Source organism: Balaenoptera acutorostrata, chromosome X, assembly GCF_949987535.1.
Source record: "Balaenoptera acutorostrata chromosome X, mBalAcu1.1, whole genome shotgun sequence".
In the NCBI taxonomy this organism is placed as follows: domain Eukaryota; kingdom Metazoa; phylum Chordata; class Mammalia; order Artiodactyla; family Balaenopteridae; genus Balaenoptera; species Balaenoptera acutorostrata.
In genome coordinates, this window is record NC_080085.1 from 97,691,164 (window position 1) to 97,712,183 (window position 21,020).

Here is a 21,020-nt window from a genome sequence, read left to right on the forward strand (position 1 = left end):
GCTAACACACCATTGTAAGGCAATTATACTTCAATAAAGATGTTTAAAAAAAAAAAAGAGTGACTGCTAACAGGTACAAGATTTCTTTTTAGGATGCTAAAGATGCTCTAAAATGAGATCATGGTAAAATTTAGTAACTTTGCACAACTCTAAAAATTTACTAAAAGCCATTGAATCATACACTTTGAGTGAACTTTATGGTGTGGAAATCATATCTCAGTAAAGCTGTTAAAAATGTTTGGAGTGCTAGTAGGGTCCTAGGTTCAGGGATGTATGGAGGTTTCTTTAGGATTTTATTTTATAATCATACAAATTTTTATTAAGATATAGTTGTTTTACAATATTATATTAGTTTCAGGTGTACAGGGATGTAAGTTTTTTAAAACAGTAAGCCTCATTACTTTATGATTAACCTTTATTCTTTATTAGAGCCATTCCCCATCCCCCATCGCCCTTAGTGCAGTACTGGGTGCATATTAATTGCTCAAGAGATATTTGTCCAGCAAAACTGAATGTACTGTAGCACTCAATTTTACTCCAATTCAGAGAAGATAGTGATTTTATTAAATACTATGTACAAGTCCTTAGATGTTTTTATCTCCTAATCTACAGTATCCTTTTATGGGAACTTTTTATAAATGTTGGGTTATGATCAGTCCTTCTTGTTTCCCAAACATCATCAATTTTGAGTATAAGCATCTGGGTTATTACTACTAGTTTAATTAGTATATTACTGTTTGTTACTTTAATAAAATATATCATTATCCATATAAATTATAGAAATCACATAAGAATATTGCTCTAATATTTTATTTGTCATTGACTCTGGCATCTTAAATTTTAATATTAAATAGAGGAAAATCAATCAATTTAAATCTCTCTCTCTCTCTCTCTCTCTCTCTCTCTCTCTCTCTCTCTCTCTCCCTCCCTCCCCTCAGGAAGCATTGTGAGTGTTGGTGACCCAAAGAAAAAATACACAAGATTTGAAAAAATAGGTCAAGGGTAAGTGATTATTATGTGAACTATCAAAAGATGAACACCAGAGACATATATTAAAATGCAATAACAGCTTGAATTTCTGGTAAATTATGCTTCTCATTTTCTAGGTTATATTCATGTTTTGCATTCTTAATATTGGCCTTTCTGGCTGGCAGACTGTTAATTAACCTAGGAACATATCCTGCTGGAATCTTCACTATTGTTAGGTTAACAGTGAATTATTTACAGATGCTTTCATCCCATAGAGTTAGACGATTCAAACTGATTCCTCTAGAAAAGCAGTAGAGTTATAGAAACCTCTAAGCTTGTATGAAAACCCCCTTTATCCCTGTCCCCCTCTACATCTGTATGGATGTTATGCTTAAGATCCTGTTTCATTCTCAAACTGTAAAGTGACAGAGTGATGGTAGGGAAGGTCCTTATTGAATGATCCAGAGGTGGGCAGAGTTGGCTATCTGAGTAAGGAAGAAATAGATCAATAATCCCTAAATGGGATGGAGTGCATCATTTTCACTTAGTATGCTAGTAAGAATAAAGATTCCCAGGCTCCGCTGCCAGAGGTTTGATTCAGAAGCCTGAAGCGGGGCCCAGTAATCTGAACTTTGGAACAGTTCCTCAGATAATCCTGACCATCAGCTAGACCTGGAAACCAGGGGGCTAGATCATTCACCAGAGCTAACTGTGGGAGTCACCAGTTCTACAAGCCAGCTGTAATTAGACATGTTTCTCAAGCCTTAATGTGAAACTAAACAGGAGTGCCTGAGTAGGCAACAGGCTTTGAAACAGGGAAATGTTTTGTTTAAAGAGAAATGAAGCGTTCTAAAGGGGTGTCCTTAAATGGGAAATGAGACAAGATATTTAGGTGTACCAACAACTGTATGCCAGGCACCCCAGAGGTCTCCTGACTGAAACAAGGGGCTGGGAAGAAAGGGATACAGCTAATGTGCCTGCAAAATTGTGCTAGCCCCTCAGCCAATGGAAAAATCATATACTGTATATAAGCTTGACTGTTTTTGTGATTTTTTATATTTTATTTCGTTTTCCCCCTAGCTTTTTTACTAAAGTTTCTTTTGAAATTGCCAACTTATCTCGGGAAATAAGGGAAAACATTCATTAGACATTTGGGCTAGAGGGTAAGAGGGACACTTCTTGGGCACTGTGCCTGGTGGGAATCAAGGTGAGAAGACCCTAAGAAGGAGGCAGAAACTAAGGGAGAAATATATGGCCAAGTGTCTTCTTGCAGTGGAAACCGTAATTTTGCTGCATTTAAACTTTCTAGGAGAGCAAAATATATACCTGTTTGTGCTCTTGCTTCTTTCTTTGTCATTTGCTATCACTGGTATTCTCACGTGCTCATAAAAAAAGGTTTTGTGGTCTCTAGAGGGCCCCTAAAACTTAACAAGTCAAATAGTATTTCTGCCCATTGCTCTAGGACAGTGCTGTCCCCTAGAACTTTCTGTGCTGATAGAGATGTTCTACGTCTGCACTGTCCTATATGATAGCCACTAACATGTGGCTGTGGAGCACTTGAAATGTGTCTAGTGCAAATGAGAGACTGTATTTATTTGAATTAATTTATTTGTTCAGCACACACTTATTGAACACCAACTATATGCCAGGCACTGTGTTAAATGCGAGAGAAACAGAGCTCACTAATGATAGTGTGGGCCCTCAAGGAACTTACAATCTATAGTGATGAATGCTTGAAGAGGCTAAATAGGGTACCTTGGGTGACATGCCTACTCAATTCACCTAAGTGCAGGGCAGGGCTGGCTTCTGTAGCCATTGTTTCACCTGGAGTTTTCCTCCTTAACTTCTAGTGAACTAGAAGTTCTAGTGAACTGGTTGTTTTACTTAAGTCAGGAAGCCGTGCCTTCTCAAGTCCATGTACAAACCTCAGCTCACTTTCTTTTTGTCCAAAAGGTTAACACCACAAGGCAGGTTAAAAAAACACAGTATTTTGCACTAAGGTGACTTGGAAGGCAAAAGTTACCTTTTAAATTTATTTTATTTTATTTTTGGCTGCATCGGGTCTTCATTGCTGCGCGCGGGCTTTCTCTAGTTGTAGCGAGCGGGGGCGGGCTTCTCATTGCAGTGGCGTCTCTTGTTGGGGAGCACGGGCTCTAGGCGCGTGGGCTTCAGTAGTTGTGGTGCGCGGTCTCAGTACTTGTGGCTCACGGGCTCCAGAGCACAGGCTCAGTAGTTGTGGCACATGGGTTTAGTTGCTCCACGGCATGTGGGATCCTCCCGGACCAGGGCTCGAACCCACGTCCTCTGCATTGGCAGGCGGACTCTTAACCACTGTGCCACCAGGGAAGTCCCAAAAGTTACGTTTTAGATTTTAGTTTAATCTAGTTGGATCTTTGATGGAGCTAACAATAGGAAGTGATACACAATCCATAGAGAAGTAGCATTCCAGACCTTTGCTGTCCGATATGGTAGCCATGTGGCTATTGAGCACTTGAAATGTGGCTAGTCCAAACTGAGATATGCTGCAAGTATAAAATATGCACCTGATTTCAAAAAGTTACTATGAAATAAACAATGCAAAATATCATATTAATAGATGTTATATTGGTTACATGCTGAAATATTTTACATACATTGTGTTAAATAAAATATATTATTAAAATTAATTTCACCTTTTGAGCTTTTTAAAATATAGTTTCCCCCAAATTTAAAATATGGCTCACATTATATGTCTAATGGATAACACTGCCCTAGTTGTAGGTTTAAATGGGAGCTATTTATTTATTCATAAAGTGTTTTTATATTCGGAGTTGTCTTTTGAGGAGCGGAAAATGTTATAATTTTGTTTTGATTGCTCATTCTCACTTAGACCCAACTGAGCCAAAAATATCATTGAATTTAGAAAAGAAAAAAAGTAAGAGATGGTTTCTGGGAGATACTAGGTAATGAAGCAAGACTGATTTCTCCAAGAGCAAAGATTAGGCTGCCAAACAACTTGGCATACCAAAGAGATTTCCCCTCCTGGTTGTTATTTATGCTTCTGACCTCTGAAGGTGCAAAAGGAAAGTTCTCTATTTCTGCATACCTTTGTAAAGCCTTTATAATCTAAAATGAAAAATCAAAGGAGAAATCCTGCTTGCCGCTGCGGAAAGGTCTCTTTTATATTCCCAGCGAGTTCATCATTTTCAAGAATGATGAAACCAGCAGAGAGTTCACTCCTAGACCCCATTCAACTTTTAAATAAGCCCTTAGAGGGTGGGGAGTCTTTTTGATTTATCCTTTTGTCGCCTTTACTGTCTAGCACAGTGCTGTTGCAGTTGGTGGATCCCCCCAAAACAATTTTGTACAGTTTCGATCAACAATCAGAGTTCATTTGGCCAAGCTCAGGGATTTACAGAGCTTCCCCTGTCTGCTTCCCCCATCTCTCTGGATCTGTTTTTGCCTCAATAAATATTTGTTGAACTTATGAAAATGTTTGTCTTTCTAGCTCTCCCTTTCCTCTGTCCTCTGTCTTTTCATGAGTATATACATGTGTATCTTGCTCTTTCTGTCTCTGTCTCTGTGTTTTGCAGTGTGTCTTTAACTGTTTCTCATAATCACTAGATCAGCCTCACCACATCTGATTTTGTTCTCCTTTGGGTATTTGTGTCTGTCTTTTTCATCCATGTTGGCTTCACCTTCTGCCCATTTTCACACACACACCCAACCAAAATGGTCATAATATAAAATCCAGATGTAATTATGTAGCTTTTTAAGATATAAGCTAGTAACTTAAATCTATTTATTTACTGTAACTCTATCATTTATTTAATTAACGAATTATGATTTTTTTTCATTTTCAGTAGATTTTTGTTCTCTGTTCTTAATTTTTAAAGGGAATGAGCAAAATATTGATTTATTTCTCTCTAGACCAGAAAAGAACCCACTTAAATTAATTTTTCTTTTACTTAAATTGCTCTCAATGGATTTTCCCATGAAGTATTGACCAAGTTAGATAAACTAGTCTCTACTCTCAATTTATTGAGTTTTTTTTTTCTTTTCATTGATGGTGACATTCAAACCTATGTCCGTAATCATTTGGAGCTGGGAATAATCAGCCCCAGTATTCCATTTTTAGCTCCCTGGAGCACAGCAGCTTACTCTTGGGAGCCGGATTTGAGAGGAACCTCTCCATTAATCACCCTCATCTACTTGGAAAACAAAATTTTTCCAGTGTGGGTTTCTGCCATCCCAGCATTCAGGCCTGGGGCCAGAGAATTGGGCTCCATCTTCCATAAATCAAATTCAGAATTGCATGTCTAATCATTTGAGGCCATAGCTGTGAGTGGAAAGCTAAAAATGACATTATTTCATCAGGTTTGCTGTGAAAAGTGTCCTGTACGTAGCCACCAAATCTAAATATTTTGAGCAGATGTCTGTAAAGTTTTAAAAAAAACAGAAAGAAAGAAAAAGGGACCGGTACCCCCCAAATTATCATTAACTTGACAATATGAGTTTGTCAGAAATACATCTGGTGGAGACTTAAAGAATCTTCACTCTTTAGGATAGTTATATAAAAGAACTTGTTTAATAAATGAGGTAGGGTGAGACAGCAAAATTAAATATTTATTTTCAGTCAACAGCTATCATTGGCAAACCTGTGTAATCCCTGAATAAGCAGTAGCTGTGTAACAGAGGGCTGAATTCACGAACATTGGCAGCTGTCCGAACATATTTCTCATTAATATATTTGAATTCATTTTAAGGTCTTTCCTTAAATGAGAATGCACTGAACAACAGACTCTTTTTCTCTTTGAGGTTTCTATTTGTTTTCTCTTCAACATTATAATAAAACAAATATTTCTGAGGAAGCAGCTCAGAGGAAATGGTTTGGATCCAGTTTAACAAATAACGTGTTTCCTTCAGCGAACTTTTGTTGAGGGCCTACTATGTGTAGTGCAGAGTAGTAGTTAAGAACCAGGTTCTGAACATTTGATGGGGAGAAACGGAAAGTTGTATTGAGAAATAAGCAGGTCCGCCCTACTCCCAAATGCGTGTACCTTTCCCCCCATACTTTATCCACACACTCTTTTCACTGTCATCTCCCCCTTGAATCTCTCTCTCTGGCTACCCCAGCCCTAACTCATCTTTTCTGTGTATGTCCTGAGTCCTACAGCTTTGATCCGCACGGGCATGTCTACACCACTTATATCTTAGCTTGTCTAGACATGTAAAATTGCTTGAAACTTTGAAAACCATGATGGAATAAAGGGAGAATTTTTGGAAAATTTGAAGAGAAAGACAGAGTCCAGATTCCGAAATCAGAAGGCTGTGGGCAAGTTATTTAGTTTCTTTAAGCACCAGTTTTCTGTCATTGTAAGCAGAATTCACATACCTCATAAGGTTGTGAGAAGTGAATGAGAGAAGGTAGTTAAAGTGCTTTGCACAGTACATGGCACATAGGAAGGACTCCATAAACGATAAGTTATTTTTAGGGGTAAAAGCCACACCCACAGTTACTATTATTATATAGAGCAAAATACAGTAAGTAATGTAATGTAATTATAAAGAGCTATGGGGACAGAGAGGAGGGACAGATCATTTATAGCCAGGGAGGAGATATGATGAAGAACTCTTCAAGGAGGGTGCGTTTGAATAGTGACTTGAGAAGGTATGGGATTTAACAAGTTGCGATTATGGGAAGTTTCCGTTGAAGAAAACCAAATGAACACTCACTTCAGACTGTAGGTTTCATTCATTTTGATGTTCCCTAGGGCCTGCAACGATGTCTGGCATAGAGTAGATACTCAGCAAGTATTGGATGAATGAGTATCAAAAAGACCAGAAGAATTAAATCAAGAATTCCAATTCTATAGACAGTCAAAGGTACAGTTTGGCAGGGGAATTAACAGGAAATAATGCTAGAAAGATCAGTTGGGGCTGTGTTATGAAACAAATTGAGAGATACAGGCAATACTGTGGGGTTTTTTATTTGTTTGTTTGTTTGAGTTTAATTATTTTAAGTAGATAATACTTGGACATGGTATAACATTCAGAAGGTACAGAGGAGTAGACAGTAAAAAGTAAGTGTCCCTCCAACCCTTTTCCCTCAGCCTCCCAGTTACCCTGCACAAAGGAAACTTCCAGAAAGATGTTGTTTCTGGTTTCGTATGTAGTATTTTCATAGAATCTCTGCGCGCATACACGCCCCTACAAACACACACACATACACACGTGTGCATGTGCGCTCACACATACCATGTATGCTCAAATATTAGGTGGCGCACTGTTTTTTAACTCACCTAAATACACAAACTATCAGATATATGATTAAATGGTGAATGTCTACTTGTGATGTTTAACTTGTTAATTCACCCTTATTTACATATTTAAAACCACACATTGTATAAAGTCATGTATAAATTAGGAGAGATTTTTCTACTCTCACATTTCATGAGCGGTATAATTCAAAATCTGCCTCTGCATCTGTATTGTTTTTGTAATCCCAGAGCCCCTTTTTGAGTCCCCCAGCAGTTAGCTAAGTACATCATCTGACTTCCCTCTAAGATCTTTGAGATAAAATATTTTTGAATCTACATTTTGAATATTTTTGAATCTACTTTTGAATGATTCTGTGCCTGGATATTTTATTCCTAGTTACAATTACCCATTTATACAACATTAAGATGATTGTTTTCCAAATCTGTCCTGTAGGTGTATATTTAAATCTTCACAACGTAACTTTCTACTATATCACTTTTTAAAGTTTCTGTTACAAATGTTCAGACTTACGCAAGAGTAGAGAAAATAGTATAGGACCTCCCATATTCTTATCACCCAAATTCAGCTTTTATCAATGTTTTTAATCTAATCTCGATGCCATTATAACGCATATATATAAAAATTTAACCTCTAACACCCAGTCAATAATCAGAGTTGTCCAGTTGTCTCAAAACTGCAGTTTGTATAGTTGATTTGTTCAAATCAGCATCCAAAAAAGATTCACATATCACATTTGGTTGTGTCTCTTAAGTCTCTGTACTCTAAAGCATCTGCCTTCTTTTACCACTACCACTGACTTACTGAAGAAACTCATCAGCATCTTGTAGAGTATACACTTTCTGGATTTGTCTATTAGTTTCATTTGATGCCATTTATCTTGCTCCCATATTTCCTGTATTTCCTATAAATGACAGTTAGATCTAGAAGCTTAATTAGGCTGAGGTTCAATTTTTGGCAAGGTTTCTTCATAGGTGGTGGTGCTATATGTTTCATATTATATTGTATCAGGAGGTACAGTGTCTAATTGTCCCATATTTTAGTGATGAGTAGATTGATCAGAAGATTCAGTGGGTGATTGTCCCCTCCACTGCAAAGTTGTCATCAGCCTTTCATCTGATGGTTTCATCTATTGATGATTATTGCCCAAATCAATTATTTCATGAGGGGTTACAGAATGGCAATTCTCTAATTCTATCATTCCTTCTACAATTATCAGTTAAAATACTTTTGTTGAAAAGAACTTTATCTCTTCAGCTAGGGAGTCTTTGGTTACCCTGAAATATAGTTCATACAGGGAAATCAAGATAAATGCTTAATTTTTAAATTGCCAGTTTTCAGTGTAAGATGTTGGTACCCAAGCTACTTCCAAAAGTGTCCAATGAAAGGTGTTTTGATTTTTTTTAAGTGGGAGAAGATGGTATTCTCTTTTATTTAAAAAAATATCTTTATAAACTCATGGGTTTTTTATGTTTTCTGTTTGTTTCAATTAATCTCATTTATTATTGTTTTTGATGGTCAAACTGTCCCATCTTTGGCTACTGGGAGCCCTTTACAGTGCATTAATTTGAAAGTGACCTTTAAAAAGCTTGTTTACGATATCTAACACCTGAAGTTATGAGGTCATACCTTTAGAAATAATTTATTTACATCATTTCTTTCCAATTCTGACAGATACTGTTTATGAGAGTCCCAAACTAGCATTGATTGAGACTATTTCAACCTAATGTATCTCTCCTAAACTGTACTTTATGGATAAAAATAAATGGATATGGAGAATTACTACATTACATGAGCGATTTTATAAGGATTTGAATACAAGGCAATTCCCTTTTTCTCCTGAGGAAAAGATTGAGGGAGAGCCCCTTACCTTGTATTTGGGTATACATGGTACATTTCTCTTTGTGTGTGTGTGTGTGCACGTGCGCGCGATGCATGTATTTTTAACACAAATGTTAAAACATTATATATCTCCTTTTCTATTATGTGCCTATGTCTTAGAGATGGTTCCATGTTCATACCTGATTCTTTGTAACAGAGGCACAGTGTTTTGTTGTTTGGATGTACCATACTTTATTTGATTAGGCCCCCATCAATAGACATTTAGTTTGTTTCCAATATTTTGCTGCTATAAACAAGGCTTCAGTGAAGATCCTGACAAGCCATTTCATACATATGCAAATTTATCATTAGGATGAATTCCTAAAAGTGGAATTGTTACATTAAAGGATATGTGCATTTTTCATTTCCAAGTTGCCCTCCTAGAGGTTGTTCCATTTAACACTCCCACCAGCAATGTTTGAGGGTGCCTGTTTGTCCACACTCTCGCCAACACAACCGTGTTCAAATATGTGGGATTTTAGTACTATAATAAAAACTGTCCCCACACGGATCTTCAAAGGGGAAAGTGTTTAAGAGAGGAATTCTAACAAGAAATTATGTGTCAAAACAAAAGGCTATCCTGAAGAATCCATTCGTCAATATAGCCCATGTTTGTATTACACCAAAGTATCTTTGTTGCATGTAGTATCTCTTCGTATAGATTAGATCAACCAAGCAGCTAAATTTGTCAGCAACTGACAGTGGGAGCATTTCTTGAAATCATTTTCCTCCTATGCATAAAGATATGTATCCGACCAAAGGAATTTTTGTCTAACATCTGGGTCTTTGCCAATCGTATCATTATGTAGAATGATGATACGACCAATTCATCAGTAATGGCAAACAAACATTTTTTGGAAGCCCCCAATCCCCATCCCTCTAAATTAATTTTAGTTTTAATGCTTGAGAAAGTAAATATATCATGTTAGATATTTTTCAGACTTATCTCTGCTACTCAGTGAGGAGCCCTCTTTTTCTTAACTCTAATGTGAAGTTCCCATATGGAAGATGAATATTTTTGAAACTTGTTTCTTCAAGGACTTGATGAATAACAGCTTGTTTTGCAAATCTGACAAAGTAGTGTACAGCATAGAACTCAGGGATAAGTGCTGAGAATAAAGTGCTCTGACTTGTTTTTCTTTGCTCAAGAAACTATGGGCAAGAGCCGAAGTGGTGTCTAGAGTGCTTACAGAAGCGATTCTTTGGGTGAGACCACCCACCCCAAAAGCATTTGCTTCCTCATCGGATCTATTTTGGGCCGTACAAGGTAGAACACAGCTATGAGGCACTAAATAGATGTAGTCTGAGCTTCATAATAGGCTTGTATTAAGCCACCCGCCCCCCCCCCTTTCCTGTCTAGGCCCCCTTGAAACCAGTGGCACACACTGGGAAACAGCTGCTTAGACTTAATGCTGGAGTGAGTAGTTGAGGGTTAGCTGGCCTTTCCAGGGATTAAGGCCTGTAAATGTGGCCTCATTATCACCGGACTATAATCCACCGAGCTCCCTGGCACCACACCCATAATGTGTTACAGCTCTATTTAAAATTAGATGATCATGAATACTCTGGGAAAAGCCATGCCCTCGCTAAAGAACAAAAAAATTCCCTGTTCCTATTTATAATCCTAGTAATTAAAGACTATACCGCCTGGCCCTCGCTACATTCTGCGTACTTAGAAAGGGACTTAGATAACATGATTTTTTTGTGCAATTTTATTATTTTTAATTTAGTGATAGTTTTTAATTGAGTGGCAAATTATAGAAAACACTCTGAATCTTTCCCTTTCTGGCAGAGTTATTGCAAGTAGTAGTAACGCTGTTCCTCACCATTCCGGAGCCCTAAAGGACATATGTCTCAAGAAAACAAGTAAATGTATGGTAGCATTGAAAAATATATCTATATATTTTTATATCAAGCGAATTAATATAGTGAGACAGTTTCTACATAGGGACCTACAAGGAGTCATTGTATCTTCAATACTCGGCAGAAGATAAAGTCCAGTCCTAAGCACTAATTCTGGGTCCACTTCACTCTTGGCCACATGACCAATCTTAATTGATTCAGAAAACGGAAGAACCATCTTGTATGGTTATACCAAAGGAATCAGACTTATCGTGCCCAGGGACAAACTAAATGGTTCCCAAGGGGGCACATGGACTAAGCGAATAGAAAATTAGAGGCAAGAGAAATATTTTAGGGAGGTGGCTTAGCATAGTAGATACAAACGTGGGCTTTGGGAAGTACCACACTTGCACTTAGCACTTAGCATTGCTGTAAAAATGCTAAAGATCTATAACAGAACATGAAATGGTTGTTAAGAGCATGGGCTGTGGAGTCAAACCAATGCTTTTTTTTTTTTTACAGTATATTGGGTTTTTTTAATTTATTAATTTTATTACTTAAAAGTTCTCTTGAATTTTCTAATTATTTGTACTAGTATATTTTTTTAACATCTTTATTGGAGTATAATTGCTTTACACTGGTGTGTTAGTTTCGGCTGTATAACAAAGTGAGTCAGCTATACATATACATATATCTCCATATCTCTTCCCTCTTGCATCTCCCTCCCACACACCCTATCCCACCCCTCTAGGTGGACACAAAGCACCGAGCTGATCTCCCTGTGCTATGCGGCTGCTTCCCACTAGCTATCTATTTTACATTAAACCAATGGATTTTTTAGCTCAGCTGCTGGCTCTAACTGTGTAACCTTGGGCAAGCTACTTACCATTTCCCAGTTCCAATTTCCTTATCTGTAGAAGGAAGATAATAGAATTGACCTCATAGGGTTGTATAGGATGAGCATTAAGTGAGCTCATGGCATTTACAGAGAGAAGGCAGAAAGTAAGGCTCAATAAATGATACAACCTTTTCTAGCAGCAGCAGCAGTAGAAGTCAAAGTAGATGTAAAAAATAACCAACCTAAATGTGGATTAATTCCCTGACTGTGATCTCATTAGCACCAGATTTATACTTATGAAACCTTAAACTTGAATAATACCCTATCCTTCTGGCTCTCTCACTCTTATTCCCATGAGGCTCTCCTCGGACCCCGTTGAGCCCCTCTAGTCCTCTTGCCCTTTCCTTTTTCTCCCAGACCATGAGCTTCTTCCTAGCCCCACTGGCCTGCCCTTCTTTCCCTCCTCTAATCTATCAATATTTCTATGCTGAAATCAGAGTGACTTATCTAAATTATAAGTCCTACCATGTTGCTGCTTTGGCAGCTACTCATGATCATGGCTTGACATTGGCTCTGAGCAGGAAACATCAAAACCTGATGAAGATTACTGATAATTAAACTGACTTGTCTTGGGAGGAAAAGGGAGAAATAGTGAATTGTTTGTTTCTTTCTGGACCCTTTAGGCTAGATGCCAGTGTTTCCATTTGAATATTAAGTGCTTGGCCAGGTCAGGGAGAAACTGTTGATAAAGCATCTAATGTGATGCCAAGAACCCAGCAGTATATATCACACTGTAATTGCTGCTGAGGCCCAACGGTTGAGCAATCTGTTGGTTTAATATTCTTGAATCATAGTTCACTGAACTATGATTGAATTGAATTGAATACTTGAATTCATAGGTTCACCAAAAGATCTCTTGCTCAAAGTTAGGAGATTTTGGTTGCTTACTAGCTGTGTCCTCTTGGGCATACCCCCGAACTCTCTGTGCTTCAGATTTCTCATCTGTAGTGAGGAGGTTAAACTGGATGATCTCTATATTCCCTTGAGTCCTGATAAGGCATGATTTCTTTATGCCATCTGAAGGACTGAGGTTTGGAATAAACAAAATGCCCATCATAAACAAATGTTCTCCCTATAGTAATCTGGCTTCAGTATAACTACAGTGAAGGACTTCCCTGGTGGCGCAGTGGTTAAGCATCCACCTGCCAATGCAGGGGACACGGGTTCGAGCCCTGGTCCAGGAAGATCCCACATGCCGCAGAGCAACTGGGCCCGTGCTCCACAACTACTGAGCCCACGTGCCACAACTACTGAAGCCCGTGCACCTAGAGCCCGTGCTCCGCAACGAGAGAAGCCACCACAATCAGAAGCCCGCAGTGAAGGATAAAAGGGATCAATGTAATTAAATGGCATAAAAATCAAGTTGACAATCTTGACCATTTTAGCACACCAGCCCCAACACACCAGAGAATTAGTTCTAACTGCCATCTTTGTGAGTTTGATTTCTGCCATCCTTACCGCCTAAAGTGCTACATGATACTGACTTTTTTCTATTAAAGTGACTGACAGATTTTATAAAGATACCCACTGAGATACTTCAACATACCCCAGCTGTAGCAAAACTTGTCTTTTGGGAATTACTGTGGCATCGTGTTGGCTCAAAGACTGTTTCTTTGGGAGTACCCACTACTGTGCATCACCTATTATAAGGAGAGTACTTCCCAACTTCACCACCAAGGACTCCTTCAATTATTTGTCTCTGTGAACTCCACATCGTGAATAATAATAACTATTAAACTATATTTTATTATAGTTTGTTTCCCATATTTTATTAAGCAATAAAACAAAAAACATATAACTGCTACTTAGAGAATTTGACCAGCATGAGATATGTACTGTAATCACAAGTTGATATAATTCTAGCTAAAAGGAAATATATATGATATTTTAATTAGCTTCATCTTAGGTAAATATCAAATTTCTGTTATGAATTTGAAACACCAAGATATCTTGGAAACTCCCAGATACTTAAAAAGATTTCTAGTGATCCACAGATTGCAATTTGGGAACTTAATGAATATATTAGGTAGCAATTAACCTAATAATAATGATAAGTATTATTATTGTTCTTATTTGTTAGGCAATTACTATATGCCAGAACTGGGTTTAAACACTGTACACATTTAATCTTCCTTTAATCCTGAGTCACAGAGAGGTTAAACTATTTACCCAGGATCACACAACTAGGAATTGGGTGCAGGATTTGAACCCCGGGAGGTTTGAGTAGATGGGGATGAAGCCTACTTCCTTAACCCCTCAGTGGCCAAAAAGAGTGCTTTAGTAGGTGAATAAGAGAATGAGAGAGATTCACATTTATACCAGTTGAATCTTAAATTGCTGAAATACGGACAGGCATCAGAACTGGGGTGCAGAGAAGTTCTAGGAGTGCTGACACTAAGTTCTACTCTGCGGATTCGTACCTGAGTTTGTGCATTTGTGTTGAGGATTCTACATAGGCTGGAAGTTGGGCCAATCGATAACTTATTGGTCAGAGCAGTGAATTCCAAATGCCTAACAACATGTTTGGTGTGGGGATAGGCGGTGCGAAGCGGGCTAGGGGAGGATATCACCATTATAAGACTGGGAACAAGAGTTGTGGGGAAGGGGGAAATGGTTCCCACCCAACAAGGGCATATATGCAATAAGGTGGAGGAAGGGGAAGTGAGGAGAAAAGCTCGTTTTTGAGTTAATAACCTATGTTCTAGAGTTTCAGGGTCTTCAAACTCCTGTGGAGTAGGGATTTGTAGCAATTCTATACCACAGAATGCCATAAAACCCTGGCTATTGGGATTCCAGGGTTAGTACTCTAACAATTTTAAGACAATGAAATGCTGAGGGAGGTGGGAAGTAAAAAAACCAAGGATTTGAAAGGTAAAGCTCTGGCGATGCTAAAGACTAATCCCCCTTGTACTCTAAGTCGATTGCAATTTTAGCTCCTAGGCCAGTGGAAATGGACTTGGGGGTGGGGGGTGCAGAGGGGTTGAATAAGGGGAAGGCCACTTGGGCAGGAATTTGGAGCCTCCCTCCCTAGCTTTAACTTGAGCAGCTCCCATTTTATATTGAGGGTTTCTGCGTGCGGCTTCATTTGATAAAGACATTCCACACTTAAAGAAAAAGGCAAAACCACTTTCCTAAGGGGGGGGGGAGGACGGAGGAGCTCCAAAAAGTGTTCAAATAGGTCAGCTTTGGCCTTTGTCCTTTTTGAAAATAGGGGCAGACACTAGCAAGGATGTTTTGGTTGGGAGATTGGGAAGGGCCAACTAACGACTCAGTAAATCAGTCTTCCTTTACTGTGAAACCAATAACAGCAGTGGCAGCAACAAATGATAATAATAGCAGTTGCCATCTCCCCCCACCTTTAGGAGTTTGGGATTGACATATACACACTACTGTATATAAAATAGATAATCAATAAGGACCTACTGTAGAGCACAGGGAACTCTACTCAATATTCTGTAATAACCTATATGGGAAAAGAATCTGAAGAAGAATAGATACATGTATATGTATAACTGAATCACTTTGCTGTATGCCTGAAACTCACAGAACATTGTAAATCAACTGTACTTCAACATAAAATTAAAATTTTTTTTAAATAGTAGTTACCCTATTAAGTATCAGCTCTCATCTGGGCACAAGACTAAATGCTTATATAGATTGTGCCACTCGATTCTCTGTAGCCCAATGAGATAGGTGCTCATTTTTCAGATGCCGTCACTTTTTTTGCCTCTGAAGGAATTGCACAAGTTGGCTATGGATACAGGAATAAACCAAGTAAAGGCATTTTTGAATCATTCTGCAAATAGATTTAAGTAGTTGCTCAGGGCTTATGCAGCTGAAATACACACCAGGTTGAGGTGATCTATTCCTTTGAACCCAGGCAATTCTGAATTCAGAAGGACAAATCACAAACTGGCCCCTGAAATCAGGGATGTCTGATAGCTTCTCTGTAGATTTAAGTAGAAGAAATGTTTCCTTCACAGAAAAGAACGGTTTTATTGCAATTACATGTTTGCTTGAAAAGACTTGTATTAGTTTGTTCGTTGGACAAATACTTCTTGAGCACCAACTATGTGCTCTGAACCCAGAATCTCAAACATAAAATTGAGACTGATTTGCTTAATATAAGCCTCAATCCTAAGGAGTGTCTGAAATGACCAAATTTAGGTAACATCTGTTAATTAAGTGTGATTTTTCACTCTCATTCCAATAGATATTTAAATACCCACACCGAGGGTGTGAGGAGGGCAGTAGAGTTCTTAGATTCTAGACCGTGGAATAAAAGAACCTTACAAATGAAGTAGCCCCTTTCCTGTATTTTATAGGTCAGAGAGTCAGATGGACTTAGATTTTAAGCTATACAACCTTGGGCAGATTACTTAACCTCTTGGAGCCTCAGGCTCCTCGTGTGTAACATGGGGGTAAAAGCACTTGCCTTACAGAAACATGGTAAGGATTGCGTAAGATTAAGTTCTTAGCGTAGTATCTGACACGCACAACATGCTCAATACACGTTCACTGTTACTGTGATCACTATATTCCAAGTGAGGGGACGGAAACCCAGAAAGGGGAAGTGACTACCTCAAGATCATATAGCTTGTTGATATTAGGGCAAACATTAGAACTCCGATCTCTGTTAGCAGTCAAATATTCCTTCTACTACGCCACCCATTTTATTCCCTAGGAGCAGGTAATGTAAACTTCCTAGGCCTGTGAGAAGTAGTTTGGCTGATCCAGGGAGAAGGGAGAAGAATAACAAGGAAATGGGTGACATAAGGAAAGACTTCCTGGACTCAGAAAACAAAACAGCAAGGGAGATAAATAGAAAGCAAAGGAGAAACAGCAATTACCAGAAAGTTTAGATCTTAACGTAGCAGCATTACAATGCCTGCTGAATCATAGAACTGATCTCTATCCTAATTCCTTTATTCACCACAAATGTTTCAATGCAATTGACTAGGCTTTTCCTTTTTCATGGGGATGGGGTAGGGAAGTGGTTCAGGATGCATGTGTGTTTCACAGAAAGTTACTGGGAGTTCAGCTTTACGAGACAATTTCTATTTTCAAAGCAAGGGAACCCCGTAATTGAAGTTAGAATAGAAGCATGAGTACTACTAAGACTTAAGGAATGATAGATTTTAAGACAATAGTGGGCTGGAGTGAAACCTAAGCGTAGAAGCTGTTGTGAAATTTAACAAAAAGAAAAATATGGCTCAACAATAAAGCCACATTGGTATTGCTTTGTATAGCTCCAGTACAGGTAAGTGCAGTAAGTACCTGTACTGGGAGTGATTAATTTGTTAGATGAAGATATTCTTAAGAATTAGAAATACATGAAAAAAGCCATTCTGTCCATATGTTAAAAACAAAGATTAATTTACGGTTGCCTAAGCAAAAGATGATATAATCTTTCCCAAAGTATTTAATCAAGGACTGCAGTGTTGGTTGTGCAACATCCAAGGAGTGTTCAAAATATTCCAGGAGTTTCCTGAAAGGAACAAGGCCATTTTGCTCAATTTATGACTGCCTAGTTCCGTGGCACACAGAAAATCTGGTTGGAGCTCCTGGCCCACCAAAAGAGATACATCATGATAGTTTGGGGAGCAATTACTATACAAAATGGTTGTTCCTTTTGTACTTCATCCTTAATCTTGAGTTTTCTGATTTCCCTCTCCTGAAAATGATTACATATAATTCCAAAGAAAATATATTGATAACACTTTGATTGCTTATTCATTTGATCATTTTCACCTTCACAGGGCATCAGGTACTGTTTATACAGCGCTAGACATTGCCACAGGACAAGAGGTAAGTGTTAACATTCAATTCTGATTTCTACTTTCCTTTATTCATATTGATCAGAATTCCTCTTTGATGGCATCTGTGCCTGAAAAACTGGGTAGCACTGGGTTGACATATGTTTACTTCGCTGGTGTCCAAAGTATCTGAAGTGAATGACGAATTCATGATTGACCAAAGAAAAGGAGCATGGGTTTGTGGCATCGAGAAAGAGCTTAATAAAATAAAGAATTTGTATGCCTGACTCTGTTGCCAAAAAATATGGATGTTTGTGTTTAGCCAGATGATGGCAATTCATTCTTGCATTTTAATCATTATTCAGGTGGCCATAAAGCAGATGAACCTTCAACAGCAACCCAAAAAGGAATTAATTATTAATGAAATTCTGGTCATGAGGGAAAATAAGAACCCCAATATTGTTAATTATTTAGATAGGTAAGTGTTTTCTCTCATCATGTACTTGTTTTCTTTATGGGATATCATTTTCTTGGCCAATTATTTTTATTTAGGATCTATTCATTTAGCATCCAGTTATCTTTGTCCACCCATTAAACATTTGAAGACACATTTTATGGTCTTACTTCTAAACATGAGCAGTTTGTGTAATTTCCTTTTGAGGATCGTGACCCCCTATTGCCAGGAAATAGACTATTGCATATAGGAGAGAGCTGTGGTGTTTTAAACATTTCATCAAGTGTTTGTTTGGAGCCAGTGCAGTCTCTGGCTATCTAAGTAAAGCAGGCAGACTACAATGGCCCTGCTTTAATGGGTGTTTTGTGATGAACTGACAGTGAGGTCTAGGGAATTGAGACTTTAATCTCAAACCTTTTTCCTAGACCGGGTAATTAATGTCTCTTTCATCAGTGGTATTAGCAGTGGGTTATTAATAGGCATTTAAAGGCGGCACTAACTCTTCAGTTGTGGTTTAACATCTGTCTCATTCAGTTTCAATAAGTGTTTGTTTAGCACCACTGTGCTGTGTACTCTGGGGGGATACAAAGGAAACAAGACCAGGTCTACAACCTCAGTGAGTTTAAGATCTTGCTTTCTGTGTTTTGTGCCAAGTAGACCAGTGGTACAGAAGGAGGCAAAAGGGGGTCAAAACGAAGGAGGGTCAGGTTTTATAGTCGAAATCAGGGTTTCATAAAGTGCCATTTAGGGACCGTCTGCAGCAGAGTGACTTCACTCTACTTTTGTAATTTTGTAAAAACTGCATTTCTAAAAAATGCAGATTTCTAGGCTGCTCTCCATAACTAATGAGGTATTTCATTTTTATGAAATGAGAATTTTAATGAGAAATTTCCTTTTGAACAAACTTCCCAGGTGAGTCTTATGGGCACTGCAGTTTGAGCACCACTCGATAGAAAGGCTTGCTTCATACTGATGTCAAGCTGGGGGCAGGGTAGAATTGTTGGGGTCATTCCATTCACTGTAATTTCTCTCTCTTGCTGAGCAGGGGAAGAGAGAGACCTGATCATACTGCTAAAGTGCCTTCAGATGATCCCAGGGGTTTGAGTTTGCCTACATTGCTCTGGTGACCTGCCTCTCCGTATTTGATCACTTGGGCTGTGTCCCTCAATAACTACTTAAAGATAATGGGCATGTCATAACTGACTTCTATCAGAACTGAGACCTCAGCCCAGTAAATCCATTGCCAACATGAGTCTCTTTGATTCTCTTTGATTCAGCCACTACCTGAAAAGATTTCAGTAATTAATTGAGTAGAATCAAAAATAATGCTGAGATCTGAATAAATTATCCTGTAAAACTGTGTGCTGCATAGCACAGGGAGATCAGCTCGGTGCTTTGTGACCACCTAGAGGGGTGGGATAGGGAGGGTGGGAGGGAGGGAGATGCAAGAGGGAAGAGATATGGGAACATATGTATATGTATAATTGATTCACTTTGTTATAAAGCAGAAACTAACACACCATTGTAAAGCAATTATATGCCAATGAAGATGTTAAAAAAAAAACAAACAAAAAACTGTATGCCATGGGGCAGTTCAGTCCAAGAAGTCAACACTGTGGCTTGAGTTATCCAAAAGGGCTATTCACTGATCCTGTTCATTGAAACTAGCTTTTTACAATGGAAGGATTGACAGTAGTCAGTCACCAGAGGCCTCCTTGCTCTTTTCCTTCCTTCCATGGTGCACTTTTATCTGATGATCCTTTGATTTCCATGCATATTCTCTTCTAACGTTAAGGAAGTGTCTCATACGCATTATTGATATTTTCCTCTTGTTATGTAATATGACCGAATGCAGAGACTAACTGCACATTGCCTTCTTAATGGAAATATAGAAGGGTCTCTACTTCCTTAGGCCTGAGTCAACGTCTTTTTCTTCTCTCCTTGTAGCTACTTAGTGGGTGATGAACTGTGGGTGGTCATGGAATACTTGGCTGGTGGCTCTTTGACTGATGTGGTCACAGAGACCTGTATGGATGAAGGGCAGATAGCAGCCGTCTGCAGAGAGGTAAGAAAATAGAGCATTTCTCTGGCTGATGAGAACACCAGGATTGACAGTTTTTTATCTTTGATTATTCAGAATGTTCGTAACATCAAAGGAGCAATAGTACATCTTTTGTACTAAAAAACAGTTGAAGATCCTAACTCCAATTTAAATCCTAACCCTCCCTCCCCAGCCCCTTTGTTTATTTTAGTTGCTTTGCTGTGGATCTTTTTGAGTTCTATTATGCCATTCACGAGGTGCTGGAGTCTTGGTGACTATGGAAAACAGTAATGTTGGCATGGAACTTCTTTCTGACTGGGGGGAATTTTTACATGACAGTTATTTTGCCTTGCATGTGCAATGTAATCCATGTATAATATAGACCACATTATAATCCAATCATTTTCTAGAAGGCAGTTTAAACAAGGTCCTCCCTCAGTCCAGAAAGTAGTTGCTTCCATAGTACAATCTTCACCTCCCTTGGAGCCCTCCAGTGAGTCTGTGTCTGCCTCTTTTCCAATAACAGTGGCATATCCCTAGTTTCAAGCTAAACGAAGGATATTTTATTATATTAATTTTTTCAATATTAAAAAAAAACCAAACACTCCTCATTGGAGTCTCATCTTGGGTGTTACCCTCTACCCCATTCGTTGAGGTTTTCTATAGACACAAGGAGGAACTCTGACCCACTGAAACTTGAAAATTAATGATAGTAAAACAAAACCAAATACTTCCAGCTGGTCTTTCGTTGTTTTTTTATTTTAAATTGTTCACTTAAATTTCCTCCTTCCCAGTATGCACACATATCCACCAAAAACATATATTTTCTATTCATGCAGTTAATCAAACTTAAAATATTCAGGGGATTCTTCAACCTTTAGCCTGTGGTTTCCATCTTTTAGTATTACAATGCAAAGCCAT

The 21,020-nt window shown here is 38.4% G+C and overlaps 1 protein-coding gene across 8 annotated transcripts in view; it reads left to right on the forward strand.

Annotated features, from left to right (window-relative positions):
* PAK3 (p21 (RAC1) activated kinase 3) overlaps positions 1-21,020 on the forward strand; it is a 245,185-nt gene that overhangs the window by 201,867 nt on the left and 22,298 nt on the right. For all 8 annotated transcript variants that reach the window (XM_057537891.1, XM_057537887.1, XM_057537893.1 and 5 more), the window contains 4 exons: positions 939-1,002; positions 17,608-17,656; positions 17,970-18,082; positions 20,006-20,123. In XM_057537891.1, coding sequence (XP_057393874.1) covers positions 939-1,002; positions 17,608-17,656; positions 17,970-18,082; positions 20,006-20,123 — 344 coding nt within the window. The remainder of the gene's footprint in view (positions 1-938; positions 1,003-17,607; positions 17,657-17,969; positions 18,083-20,005; positions 20,124-21,020) is intronic.